Consider the following 14,167-nt stretch of genomic DNA (forward strand, 5'->3'; position numbering starts at 1 on the left):
GCAACCTCAAACTCTTGGGCTGAAGCCATTCTCTTGCCTCAGCCTCCCTAATAGTTGGGACTATAGGCGTCCATCACAATGTCTGGCTATTTTTTTGTCATTGTTGTTTAGCAGGCCCAGGCCAGGTTTGAACCCACCAGTCCCAGTGCATGTGGCTGGCGCCCTAACCACTGAGCATGGTGCCGAGCTGTGGGCCCCATTTTCTATCTACCTGCTAGCTAGAGCCAGAAACCCACAAAATAAAGAAACAAGTAGTACATTAGTGCAGGCGAGAAAAACAACAGGATCTGGTTCCAAGAAAAAATTTGGTTGCTTTTGAGAGATGGGAAACTGTGTAGGTAATACAGTTGGATTCTGCTTCTTGTTCCCAGTGTGTGCGATTTATTAGGATAGAAGTTAATAAATCATGGTAAGAACTGAGGCACTGTTGCCAGTATGGATTCACTGCACTTTTCCAGAGGATTGTCAGAAGTTGAATATAGAAAATGCTTTTCCTGAGTTTCTTACATAATGAGGATGGATGGCAAATACCTCTTCTCATGAGAAAGTGTGGATGGGGGCCGGGGGGGGTCCCCTCCAGGGTCTGCTTTGACAAGATGTGAGGGTTGGGCCCTGAGGTTTTCCTGGCCTTGATTCTCACAGTCTACAGTCTGGGTTCCCAAGGGGCATTTGGTGGGGACTCTACAAATTAAGTTATCCGAAGGGTATATTACGACGCCTGGCTTAATATACCAGCGTCGTATATTAAGCTGGTATATTATACGACGGAGTATTTATGGAGTGAGTCTTCCAGAAATATAAGCTGTTGTTGCTATATTTACTTATTTATTTATTTATTTTTGTAGAGACAGAGTCTCACTTTATCACCCTTGGTGGAGTGCTGTGGTGTCACACAGCTCACAGCAACCTCCAACTCCTGGGTTTAAGCGATTCTCTTGCCTCAGCCTCCTGAGTAGCTGGGACTACAGGCGCCTGCCATGATGCCCGGCTATTTTTTTGCTGCAGTTTGGTCGGGGCTGGATTTGAACCTCCCACCCTCGGTATATGGGGCCGGCGCCCAGCCACTGCTGCTGTTTGTTGATTCATTTATTTTTCTATGCAAGGATGTGGTAGGTGACTGCTAGGTGTCATGCACCACATCTGGACTCTTAGGGTCAATGATGGCAGGTGAGAGGAATAAAGTCCCAGACCGGTGTCCGCCTTCAGGAAGCTTGTAGTCTCACGGCAGCGGGGCGGGGGTGGGGCGGAGAGGTGGCCAGGAAACCCACAAATAGACAAGCTACAAATAAGCAGCTTTACAGAGTGGCCAATGCAACAAGAAAGACAAAACTGGGCAGCGGGGCAGAGCAGGCTTCTCACCTGGGCCCCAGAGGGGACAGAATGCAAAGGGCCCAGGAACTTGGCTGGGGGCGTCAAAATTACCCCGTTGTTCATTACTAACCTCAAATTGAAAAGTAGCATTTCCTTCCGTTAGGAATGAAGTCAACAAACCATGACCGGGATAGCAAGACTGTGACTTTGTCGTCAAGAGGAGTCAGGGATATTTGCCCAACATAGTAGATTGTTGTAGATATCAAGGAAAATCTCGTATTCTCCTAGGAATCTTTGAAACTAGGGCGGTATCAGACTGGTGGCTAGATCTTCTTACCTGATGTGCTAATAAGGAAGCCCATCTATTACTACATCACACACTATTTCAATGTTTTGATAAGCATAAAGAAAATTGCCTTCCCTTAGAATCCCAGGTACTTTGTGTATTCAAAATGTTCTGAGCTAGTATTCTGGGAGGCCAAGGTGGATGGATTGGCTGAGCTCAGGAGCTTAAGACCAGCTTGAGCAAGAGCAAGACCCCATGTCTACTAAAAATAGAAAACTAGCCAGGTGCCTGTGGCTCCTTGGGAGGCTGAAGCAAGAGGAACAATTGAGCCTAGGAGTTTGAGGTTGCTGGAGATATGACACCATGGCACTCATAGAGGGAGACAAAGTGAGACTCAAAAAAAAAAAAAAAATGTCCTGAGATAAGGTCCTCAGGCTTCACCAATGGCCAGAACAAGGATTAGAACCCACTGGCCAGAGAGGGAGTGCTCACTTTGTTTGTTTATTATTATTAAAAACAAATTTTTGTTAAGACAGTCCCAAGCTGTCCCCCTCAATAGAGTGCTGTTTTGTCACAGCTCACAGCAACCTCAGATTCTTGGGCTTAAGCGATTCTCTTGCCTCAGCCTCTCAAGTAGCTGGGACTCAAGGCCCAGCTATTATTATTATTATTATTATTTTTTGGTTGTAGTTGTCATTGTTGTTTGACAGGCCCAGGCTGGCTTCGAACCCACCAGCTCCAATGTATGTGGCTGGCGCCTTAGCTGCTTGAACGCTGGGCACCAAGCCAATTTATTTTTTATTGTGCAAACTTTAGAGGTATGCCAAAGAAGACCCAAGGGTGTAAGGAAAGCCTGTGCACCTGCATTGTGGCATTGATGTCACCAACTCCTGGGCAAGCTTCTTTCCTCTGTGCCACCACCTTCCCCTCATCTCATTTTCTTAAGAAGTAAATTTAGGGCTCAGCACCAGTAGCACAGTTATTATGGTGCCAGCCGCATACATCACCGTTGGCGGGTTCCAATCCAGCCAGCCAGTAAACAACCATGACAACTGCAACAGGAAATGGCCGGGCGTGGTGGCGGGCGCCTGTAGTCCCAGCTACTCGGGAGGCTGAGGCAGGAGAATCACTTGAGCCCAAGAGGTGGAGGTTGCTGTGAGCTGTGATGTTACAGCACTTTACTGAGGGTGACATGGTGAGACTCTGTTTCAATAAATAAATAAATAAATGAAATAAAATGGTTAAAAAAAAAGAAAAGAAGAAGCAAATCTGGGACCTTGTATTATTTTGTTAAAAAATATTTAAGTGAGTATCTTCAAAAGATATGAATTCCCCCTTTGGCCTTTATAAAAAAAAAAAAAAAACAGCTACAGATATTTGGGGGTGGTCAGGTTGGCTGAGATGGCTCAGGAAGGCCCCCCCGAAAGTAGAGGGGTCGAGGCCCAGGAGGAGCAGGCTCTGGCAGAGAGGTTCCAGGTAGGTAGAGGCACTGTCAAGGGTGGCCAGGAGGCTGGTTTGTTGCAGCGGGGGTATAAGATGTCAGGGAGAGCCGGTGAGATGGGCCCACATGGGCTTGGGTGGCGGCACTGAGGGGTCGGCCAGGGCTGCAGTCCCACTGGGCTGCAACTTCCCAAGACTCCTCTTGCCACCTGTGGAGGGCGGATGTGGCAGCGGACTCCAGCCCAGGTGGATACCCTTCTCGACTCCTCTCCTCTCCTTTCTCCAACAGGGGAAAATTTTTGAGAAGCTGAGAATCTGTTCCATGCCCGAGTTTATCCGTTTCATGCACGATCTGAAGCCACTGAAGACGGACCCGGATATCGTGGTCACAGATCTCCACTTTGGGACTGTCCCGGTGAAGCTGTACCAGCCCAAGTCCTCCCTCTGCACCCCCCGGCCTGGCATTGTGTTCTTCCACGGGGGCGGGGGCGTTATGGGGAGCCTGAGTAAGAGCGCCTTTCCGCCGACCTCTGGGAGGGTGCGGCTTGCCTCTTAACCTAAAAGAGTGGTCATCTTCCTGAGGCTTACTGTCTCCTATTATAACCAGGGACCACCAGGGCAGCTAATGGTTTCCAGATCATTCAAGAGGCAAAAATATGAAATGTGTGCCATCATATGAATGTAATCTTCACTTCAGTGTAACTAAGGATGCTGTCATGTAAGGATACTGTAAATGTATTCTTACCTGTATACATATACATATGTGTATGCATAGAAGTATTAATATGTATGTATTATGAAATACACAGAACATAAAATTCATCATTTTAGACTCGTATCAGTGGGGGGATCGCCTGAGCTCAGGATTTTGAGACCAGCCTCTAAAACTAGCTGGATGTGGTGTCAGGGACCAGTAGTCTCACTACTTGGGAGGCTGAGGCAAGAGGATCCCTTGAGCCCACGAGTTTGAGGTTGCTGTGAGCTATGATGCTACAGTACTCTACCCAGGGTGACAAAGTGAGATTCTATCTCAAAATAAATAAATAAAAAATAAAAATAGAAAGATAGCATCAGTGGTATTTAATGCATGTTGTATAACACAAATATTCTAGTGGGAAGTAGAATATTTTATTTTATTTTTACTTTTTTATTTTTTGAGATGAGGTCTTGCCTGGTCACTCAGGCTGGAGTGCGGTGACATCATCATAGCTCACTGTAGCCTTAAACTCCTGAGCTGCCATGATCCTCCTGCTTCAGCCTCCAGAGAAAATGGGACTATAGGCATGTACCACCACACCCAGCCAATTAGAAACTTTTTTTTTAAAAGGTGGGGTCTCACTTTGTTGTCCAGGCTGGTCTCTAACTCCTGGCCTCAAGCAATCCTCCTGCCTCGGCCTCCCAAAGTGCTGGGACTACAGGTGTGAGCCACCCAGCCTAGGGTATTTAAATGAAAATAATCAAAACACTTTGTTCCATATCAGGAATTTCAGGAGACAAATTCTGGCGCAGCCTAACAGGAATATTTGCAAAAAATTAATGAGAAGAAAAACTCGAGACAATTTTATTATCTTAATTTGCTTCTCTGCAACTTACGGGGGAAACACCTTTATTTGGTTTTAGTAGTGCTTTCTTTTTCTTTTTTTTTTTTGCAGTTTTTGGCTGGGGCTAGGTTTGAACCCGCCACCTCTGGCATATGGGGCTGGCGCCCTACTCCGTTGAGCCACAGGCGCCACTCTTAGTAATGTTTTCTAATCTGTCCAGTGTCAAGGTCCCAGTGTAGCTGACTTTGAGAATAAGGGGTTTAATGCAATGGCGGTTTTGGTTCAGTCTATATGACACTATTTATTAATTACCGATATTTATTAATTGATATTTATCAATATTAATACTTACATGGCAGGCACTGTATGGATTATCTCATTTAAGCCCCAAACAGCCCAACAAGGTAGATATTGTCATTATCCCTACCTTACAGGTGAGGAAATCAAGACTTAGAGAGGTTCAGTGACTTGCTGGGCATTATTTTAGCTCCAACTAACAGGAGGTAAAGGTTTGGCGCCTGTAGCACAGTGGTTACGGAGCCAGCCGCATACACCAAGGATGGCGGGTTCGAATCGGCCTGGGCCAGCTAAATGACAATGACAACTGCAACAAAAATAGCCGGGCATTGTGGTGGGCACCTGTAGTCCCAGTTACTTGGGAGGCTGAGGCAAGAGAATCGCTTAAGCACAAGAGTTGGAAGTTGCTGTGAGCTGTGATGCCACAGCACTCTACCGAGGGTGACATAGACTCTGTCTCAACTTAAATAAATAAATGGAGGTAAAGCCAGGATTTGAACTCCAATCTATCTGAATCCGGAGTTCACACCCTAAACCACCGTTCTACAAAGTTTCTGAGATATTTTTGGTGAACTGTAGAATTTGTTGGGGTGGGGTGTGTATCTTCGGGAGAGTTGTTCACTTAGCACCACTGAGATGAATCAATGAAAAGGCAGAGGGAAATCTAGTCAGGGTGGACCCACGCGCCCTGTCTGTAGGACACACGGCTGGCAAAGCAAGCCTCCTAGTGAATGCTAAAAAACTTTATTTTCCAGAAACCCACCATGGCATATGCTGTTGTTTGTCCAAGGAGAGTGACTCTGTGGTTTTGTCAGTTGGGTGAGTAAAGGGGAGAGGGGCGGAGAGGTGGCAGGGAGCCGGGCTCTGATTTGGGGAGATGTGGGGTGGGGAGTAAGGCTGGAGGGCAGGTGGGAGCCGAAGGGAGACTAGGAGCAGGGGAGAGAAAGGAGGGGAGGAGGAGGAGGGAAGGAGAAGGAGGACCGAGGAACTGCTTCCTTGTGCCACGACCCTTGGGTGTGTTCCATAGAGTTGTTTTGTGCGGCCTCCCATTTGGAAGCTGGGTGGGAAGGGGTCTTGTGGAAGCAGATCAAGTGCAGAACTTCCACCTTGGGGACACTTTTGGGTGGCATAGCTCTTCTTTGGACAGAGCAGCCCTGCACATTCCGAACACTTACCATCTCCCTCTGCTCAATGCCTGTGGTGCCCGGGTTCATCCCCAGGACAACCCCAAACTCTGCCCTTTTTATTCCTAAGTGCTTAGAGCCGCAGAGAGGGTGTGGTGGGCACTGAATAGAGAGGGAGACGTGGGCTGGGTCCTCCCTGGGCCTCCTGTCTTGCTGACACTTCATCACACAGGTGATCCTCCTGACTGAGCTCTTCCTTTAGTTTCTCTTAAATACACACACAGTGGCCTGATGCGGTGGCACACACCTGTAATCCTAGCACTCTGGGAAGCTGAGGCAGGTGGATTGCTTGAGCTCAGGAGTTCAAGACCAGCCTGAGCAAGAGCAAGACCCCCATCTCTACTAAAACTAAAAAAAATTAGCTGGGTTTTGTAGCGGGTGCCTGTAGTTATAGCCATTTGGGAGGCTGAGGCAGGAGGATGGCTTGAGCCTAGGAGTTTGAGGTTGCTGTGAGCTGTGATGACACCATGGCACTCTACCTCGGGTAACAGAGTGAGACTCTATCTCAGTAAAAAATAAAAAAATAAATTAAGAAATACACATGTAGTAAAGAAATACCAGTTGCCAACGTCTTGGTGGGGATACATTTCCCAACTTTCTTGTGGCACAGTTAGTTGAGGAGAGTAAAAAATAAAAACATAGGCTCAGCGCCTGTGGCTCAAGTGGCTAAGGCGCCAGCCACGTACACCTAAGGTGGCGGGTTCGAATCCCCAGCCCGGACCCGCCAAACAACAATGACGCTGCAACCAAAAAATAGCCGGGCGTTGTGGTGGGCGTCTGTAGTCTCAGCTACTGGGGAGGCGGAGGCAGGAGACTCGCTTGAGCCCAGGAGTTGGGATTGCTGTGAGCTGGGATGCCAGGACACTTTACCCAGGGTGACAGCTTGAGGCTCTGTCTCAAAATAAATAAGTAAATAAAGACATAAGTAACGATGGTGGGGAGGGAAACTAGACATACAGTTCTGGGCCCAGTGTGATCTCTGCATTGGGATGGAAATCTCAATCCAGTCGCTGGCACTGCACACCTTACCCTTCCAGTTGTGCCAAATCAGGAGAACATCAGTAGAACAGGCAAGCAAATCTCTGCTAGAAGGTTATTTTCTGAATCCAAAGTAGACAGGATTTTGGAGCCAAAAAGCATTTGCTGTCCCAGCACTGACTACTCCAGGGTGGCCTGGAAGGTGCCAGAATGGAAATGGCTGGGAGAAAATTTCCTTGTTGGTCTCATAGCATGTTTCCTTTAAAAACAAATCTTGTAGCCAGCATTTAAAAATGATGAAATTTTGGCTGGACGCGGTGGTGCACGCCTGTAATCCTAGCACTCTGGGAGCCTGGGATGGGTGAATTGCTTGACCTCATGAGGTTAGACCAGCCTGAGCAAGAGCAAGATGCCATCTCTAAAAACAGCCGGGTGTTGTGGTGGGCACCTGTAGTCCCAGCTACTCAGGAGGCTGAGGCAAGAGGACGGCTTGAGCCCAGGAGTTTGAGGTTGCTGTGAGCCATGACGCCACGGCACTGTCTCACAAGTGATTGAGTGAGACTCTGTCTCAAAAAATAAAAAAGAAAAGATGATGACATTTTGCACAAAATCTGGATTTCTGGAATCTCTGGAGAAAATGGGAAGGTCTATAGCAATGCCAGATTGGCCTGGCAGCAGTGGCCTCGAGTGGCCCAGCTGATTTGGAAGAGTGCTATCTTTCCTCCACGGTCCTTGTTTAATGTCATTGGCAGGTGCTTGGAATTTAAGCGAAACCAATTTTACCATAGGTGAGGTGACAAATTCATAAACGAGAGTTAAGTTCCTATAGCATATTTCTGGTCACAAAAACATTAGTAAACTTTTGGGCAGTGCCTGAGGCTCAAGGAGTAGGGCACTGGCCCCCTATACCGGAGGTGGTGGGTTCAAACCCGGCCCTGGCCAAAAACTGCACACACACACAAAAATTACTAAACTCTTAAATGAAGACCAAAGACTCGTAATATTAAACATTGAAATAAATGTCAGCTGTACATACATTTAAGAAAGATTGATCAGGGCCGGGTGCAGTGGCTCACATCTGTAATCCCAGCACTCTGGGAGGCTGACGCGGGTGGATTGCCTGAGCTCATGGGTTTGAGACCAGCCTAAGCAAGAGCAACACCCCAGCTCTAAAAATAGCCAGGCATTATGGCGGGCGCCTGTAGTCCCAGCTACTTGGGAGGCTGAGGCAAGAGAATTGCTTAAGCCCAGGAATTGGAGAGTGCTGTGAGCTATGAAGGCTATGACACTCTGCTGAGGGCAATAAAGTGAAACTCTATCTCAAAAAAAAAAAAAAAAGATTAATCAAAGTGAGATAGTTAGTTACTCCACTTTTGGTGAATTGGTGAGTGATGGCGGTGGTAGTACCGGTAGGTTCAATCAAGGACTAAATATTTGCAAAGGGAAAATTGAGCACTTCCCATTCCCACGGAGTTCACAAACAAACCACCCCAAATGAGGTGGGCTCTGTGGACACCTTCATAGTGTATTGTGTATAGTCGGGTATGATTATGTAGACTTTATGCATTTTTATTTTATAGTCATTTTTTTTCATTCATTCATCCTCTGGCCCACTTCAGACTCCTGAGTGGCTGGAACTTCTCCTGGCAGCTCAGAGCCCAAGGCAGGAGCCAATCCTGGACCAGAGGCCGTCTCCTGGCAGGGCACACTCACACCCACGCTCACTCAGATGAGGACAACTTAGACACTCCAGTGACTATAACTTGCACATCTTCAGGGTATGGGAGGGAACCGGCGTAGCTGGAGAAAACCCGGGAAGAACGGTCAGACTCTGCACACGCAGTGGCCCTGGCTGGGGATTGATTTTTTTTTTCTCTTATGATGAAACAATGTCAAACAAAACCAATATTATTTGAGGACCTGCGGTACTTAAGTCTACAGGCTCCCCCCACAGATCTGTGGCCATGGCGGGATTCATTACAATCAAAATCCACGCAAGCCTGGAAGTTGCTCATAAAAGAATCATGAAACAGGAAGCCAGGAGCAGGTATGAGGGGAGAGGTGACATCAGACGGGACTGGTGTTGGTGATGTTTAAGTCATTGGTAGAGGTCTTGCGTCTCAGCCGGTCCCCTGACAGAGCGCTGAGACCGTGGGAATAGCAGCTGCCACTTACTGAGCCTGAGTGCCAGGTATGAGGGCTTTCCATCTGTCATCTCCTGATGCCTCCCACCTAACTTCACCCGCTCAGTTTTCAGGAAGGGAAGGTAATGGAAGAAATTTGGGCCCAGAGAGGCTAGCTGCAGGTATTTTGAGCTCTGCTGGGCTAGTGCATGTAAACGGACTCCCTTGGTTCTTTTCTAGATACCGCCAGGTACCCAAGGGTAAGTTCCCAGGGCCTCTAAGAGACTGCATTGTGGCCACCACCCACTTCCTGAAGTCCCTGAATGCGTATGGGGTGGATCCAACCCGTGTCGTGCTCTGCGGAGACAGTGTGGGAGGCTCAATAGCAGCGGTGATTTGTCAGCAGTTCGTGGACCGTGCGGATCTGCCCCGGATTCGTGCGCAGATTCTGATCTACTCTGCGTTCCAAGCCATGGACTTCCAGCTCCCTTCCTTCCAGCAGAATGCAGAAGTCCCACTCGTCCAATGGAGTCTTCTCTTCTACTGTTTTGCTTCTTTCCTGGATTTCAGCCCTTCCTGGGAAGACGCCATCAGGAAAAATGCTCATTTGCCTGCCAGTGTCTGGGAAAAATATCGCAAGTGGTTGGGACCAGAAAACATCCCAGAGAGGTTTAAGAAGAGAGGATACAGACCAGTGCCCCCTGCACCCCTCAATGAAGACGCTTACCTGGAGACAAATCTGCTTCTGGATCCAAGGTGCTCGCCCCTGATTGCAGAAGATCACGTCATATCTCGGCTCCCTGAAGCTTGCATCGTGAGCTGTGAGTTTGACATCATCCGCGACCATTCGCTGCTGTACAAGAAGAGGCTGGAAGACTTGGGAGTGCCAGTGACCTGGTGCCACCTGGAGGATGGTTTTCATGGAGTGTTCAACACCCTTGACATGGGCTGGTTGCATTTCCCCAGCTCCAGGAAGATTATGAATGTGCTAGTCCGTTTTATAAAGGGGTTGTGACCGACTTTCTTGCCTGCTGGCCCCCCGAGGATGCTCTCCACTGCCATCCTGTGGGACTCTTCTTGGTTTAGCTGGTTCTGAGTAGGGCTGGGGGAGGGGGGGAGGGGTTGCTTTAGACTTCCCGGTCTGAGATCTAGAACCACACAGTGCATGCTCCTAATGTCAGGAGGAAGGCGGTGGAAGAGATAGGTTTGGGGGCTGGGGGTGGGGTTCTCTGTGCATGTTCCCTGTTGGGGAAACCTGAGCTGGATTGGCCTAGGAGGAGGGTTGCTCTCAGCCTTAGTGCGGTAGAGTTCAGACTGTCTAGGTCAATCCAGACTGTGTGCGACAGAAGTGTCTGGTGGCTGGGCCTTAGAATAACACCAGTACATCATGAACCATCTCATGAGGCTTCTCCAGTGTGGCTCAGAGGCAGGGGCTCTGATATTCTGGGCTGCTGGGTGGTGGTGGTAACAGAGAAACTCCTTTCAGAATTGGAGGCTTGGTGCCTGTAGAGCAGTGGTTCTGGTGCCAGCCACATACACTGAGGCTGGTGGGTTCAAACCCAGCCCAGGGCAGTTAAATGACAATGACAGCTGCAACAAAAAATAGCCGGGTGTTGTGGTAGGCGTCTGTAGTCCCAGCTACTTGGGAGGCTGAGGCAAGAGAATTGTGTAAGCCCAAGAGTTGGAGGTTGCTGTGAGCTGTGACGCCACGGCACTCTACCAAGGGCAGCATAGTAAGACTCTGTCTCAAAAAAAAAAAGAATGGATGTTATGTTTGAAGGCATAAACACAACCTTAACCTCCTTACACATCTCCATCAAAGCTCTTGGGTGACCATGTGCATTGTCAATGAATAGTAATATATTGAAAGGATTTTTTTGTTTTCTGAGCGGCAGACCTCAATAGTGGGCTTAAAATTTTCAGTAAACCATATTGTAAATAGGTGTGTCATCTAAGCACTTTTTTTTATTCATAGAACTCAGGCAGAATATATTTCACGTAATTCTTAAGGGCCCTAGGATTTTCAGAGGGACCGTTGGCTTCGACTTAAAATCATCAGCTCTATTAGTCCCTAACAAGAGAGTCATGGCTGAAGCTTTGAAGCCGGGCACTGACTTCTTCTCTCTCTAGCTATGAAAGTCTTGGACGGCATCTTCTTCCAATGGAAGGCTGTTTCATCTACATTGAAGAGCTGCTGTTTGGTGCATCTACCTTCGTCAGTGATCTTAGCCTACGCCATCTGGATAACTTGCTGCAGCTGCTAACTTGTTCGCGCTCACTGCTTCCTGTTGTACTTTTACGTTACTTCTTTCCCTTAAACCTCATGAACTCACCTCTGCTGGCTTCTTACTTTTTTTCTGCAGCTTCCTCCCTCCACTCAGCCTTTGTAGAACTGAAAAGAGTTAAGAGTCTTGCTGTGGCTGCGGCTTCTTGGGCTTAAGAGGATGTTGCGGCTGGTTTGATCCTCTATCTAGACCACTGCAGCTTTCTACATATCAGCAACAAGGCGGTTTCACTTTCTGATTGCTCATGTGTTCACTGGACTGGCACTTTTTAATTTCCTTTAAGAGTTTTTCCTTCTGCGTTCACTATGGGCTGTGCGGCACAAGAGGTCTAGCTCTTGGCCCATGTCAGCTTTTGACGCGGCTTTCTCACTAAACTTAATCATTTCTGGCTTTTGATTTCAGATGAGACTATTCCTTTCACTTGAAGACATAGAGGCCATTGTAGGGTTCCTAGCTGGCCTAAGTTCAATATTGTTCTGTCTCTAGGAATAGAGAGGCCGAGGAGATGGGGGGAGAGTGGGAATGGCTGGTCAGTGAAACAAACTGAACACACAATGCTAAGTGTGCAGCCTTATATTGGTACAGTTCTTGGTGCCTCAAACCAATTACAATAGTAACATCAGACTGGGTGCAGTGGCTCAAGCCTGTAATCCCAGCACTCTGGGAGGCTGACATGGGTGGATCAACAGAGCTCAGGAGTTGGAGACCAGCCTGAGCAAGAGGGAGACCCTATCTCTAAAAAATAGTTGGGTGTTGGGCTGTGTCTATAGTCCCAGCTACTTAGGAGACTGAGATAAGAGAATTGCTTGAGCCCAAGAGTTTGAGATTGCTGTGAGCTATGACGGTATAGCACTCTACCCCAGGGTGATTGAGTGAGATTCTGTCTCAAAAAAGAAAAATAATAATAGTAACATCAAAGATCAATGATCACAGGCTCGGCACCTGTAGCTCAGTGAGTAGGTAGCTCAACTGAGGCTGGCAGGTTCAAACAAGGCCCGGACCTGCTAAACAACAGTGACAACTCCAACCAAAAAATAGCCAGGCATTGTGGCAGGCACCTGTAGTCCCAGCTACTTGGGAGGCTGAGGCAAGAGAATCACTTAAGCCCAAGAGTTTGAAGTTGCTGTGAACAGTGTTGCCACGGCTCTCTAACCAGGGTGACATAGTGAGACTCTGTCTTGAACAAAAAAAAGGTCACTGATCATAGATCACCTTTTCAGATACAATGATAATGAAAAAGTTTGAAATATTGCCGGATGACTGAAATGGGACCCCAAGACATGGAGTGAGCACCTGCTGTTAGGAGAATGGTCTGGTAGACTCGCTTGGCTTGGGGGTCGCCACAAATCGCCAATTTGTAAAAAACATAAATTGTGAAGCACAATAAAGCAAAGTACAATAAACTAAGGTATGTCTGTGTTCTTTATTTTGGGGGGGGCAAAGTCTCACTTTGTCACTCTCAGTAGAGTGCTATGGCATCATCATAGCACAGCAACCTCAGACTCTTGGGCTCAAGCAATCCTCTTGCCTCCCAAGTATTTGGAACTACAGGTGCCCACCACAAAGCCCTGCTTCTTTTTTTTTTTTTTTTTTGAAAGAGATGAGGTCTCACTCTCGCTTAGTCTTATCTCAAACTCCTGAACTTCAGCCAATCCACCTGCCTTGACTTCCCCAAATGCTTGGATTACAGGTGTAAGCCACTGAGCCTGGCCCTATGTGTTCTCTCTCTCTTTTTTAGAGACAGAGTCTCACTCTGTTACCCTCAGTAGAGTGCTATGTTGTCACAGCTCACAGCAACCTCCAACTCCTGGGCTTAGGCAATTCTCTTGCCTCAGCCTTCTGAGTAGCTGGGACTACAGGTGCCCGCCACAATGCCTGGCTATTTTTTTGTTGCAGTTTGGCCAGGGCCAGGTTCGAACCCGCCACCCTCGGTATATGGGGCTGGTGCCCTGCCCACTGAGCCAGAGGCCCCGCCCCCTATGGCTGTGTTCTTAAACCCACTTTACAGATGAAAAAACTGAGGCTCAGAGAGGAATAACTTCATTCCTTTTCTTTCTCTTTCCACTTGAAGCCAGCTGGTTAAGTAGATTGCCCAAGGCCAGGTTGTTGGACCCACACTGTTCATTGCCACCCTGCTCTGCCTGAAAGATCTTCACTGCTTTGCCCTATGGCCCATTAGCCCAGAACTGCAGCTCTTTTCCTTCCCAGACACTATCGAGCCACAGGATCTCAGCTGAGTCATTTCCTTTCCAGCAAGTTGTTAGCTACTATCTGACCTGAGTCAGGGTGATAAAGTCAAGTATTTTTGCTCTGTGGTTTCCTTTCCTATCTGAATGACTTTGAAATTGGTCCCCTTGTGGTCACCAAAGGACGTTTCTGACCAAGGAGTCTGTCTGTCAGTGCATAGCTGAGATGTTCAACTGACACCGTGCAGGGGAGGTGGGCACCCACACATCTATAAGCCGAGACACTGGGGAGTATTTCAGTAAATCACTGGAGCTTCCCCAGAAAAATCTGCAGTTAGCTCTGGGCGAGCACCATTTGAGAAAGGACAGTGAGCTGCAGGCCAGAGCACTTTCTATAGTGAGTAGACAGTGAAGGCTGAGGTCTGGGACAAAGTTGAAATCTTAGCAACATTTCAGCCCTGCAAAGCGCTCATACCTGTAATCCTAGCATGCTGGGAGGCTGAGGCAGGTGGATTGTCTGAGCTCAGGAGTTTGAG

At 47.9% G+C, this 14,167-nt stretch overlaps 1 protein-coding gene across 1 annotated transcript in view; it reads left to right on the plus strand.

Moving 5' to 3' along the window:
• AADACL3 (arylacetamide deacetylase like 3) overlaps window positions 1–10,175 on the plus strand; it is an 11,805-nt gene extending 1,630 nt beyond the window's left edge. The window contains exons 2-4 of the mRNA XM_003793290.1: window positions 3,327–3,543; window positions 5,631–5,694; window positions 9,401–10,175. Of these exons, the coding sequence (XP_003793338.1) occupies window positions 3,327–3,543; window positions 5,631–5,694; window positions 9,401–10,175 (1,056 nt within the window). The remainder of the gene's footprint in view (window positions 1–3,326; window positions 3,544–5,630; window positions 5,695–9,400) is intronic.
• The last annotated feature ends 3,992 nt before the right edge of the window (window positions 10,176–14,167 follow it).

Source organism: Otolemur garnettii, unplaced genomic scaffold, assembly GCF_000181295.1.
Source record: "Otolemur garnettii isolate 467f Iridium unplaced genomic scaffold, OtoGar3 scaffold00067, whole genome shotgun sequence".
Lineage (NCBI taxonomy): Eukaryota > Metazoa > Chordata > Mammalia > Primates > Galagidae > Otolemur > Otolemur garnettii.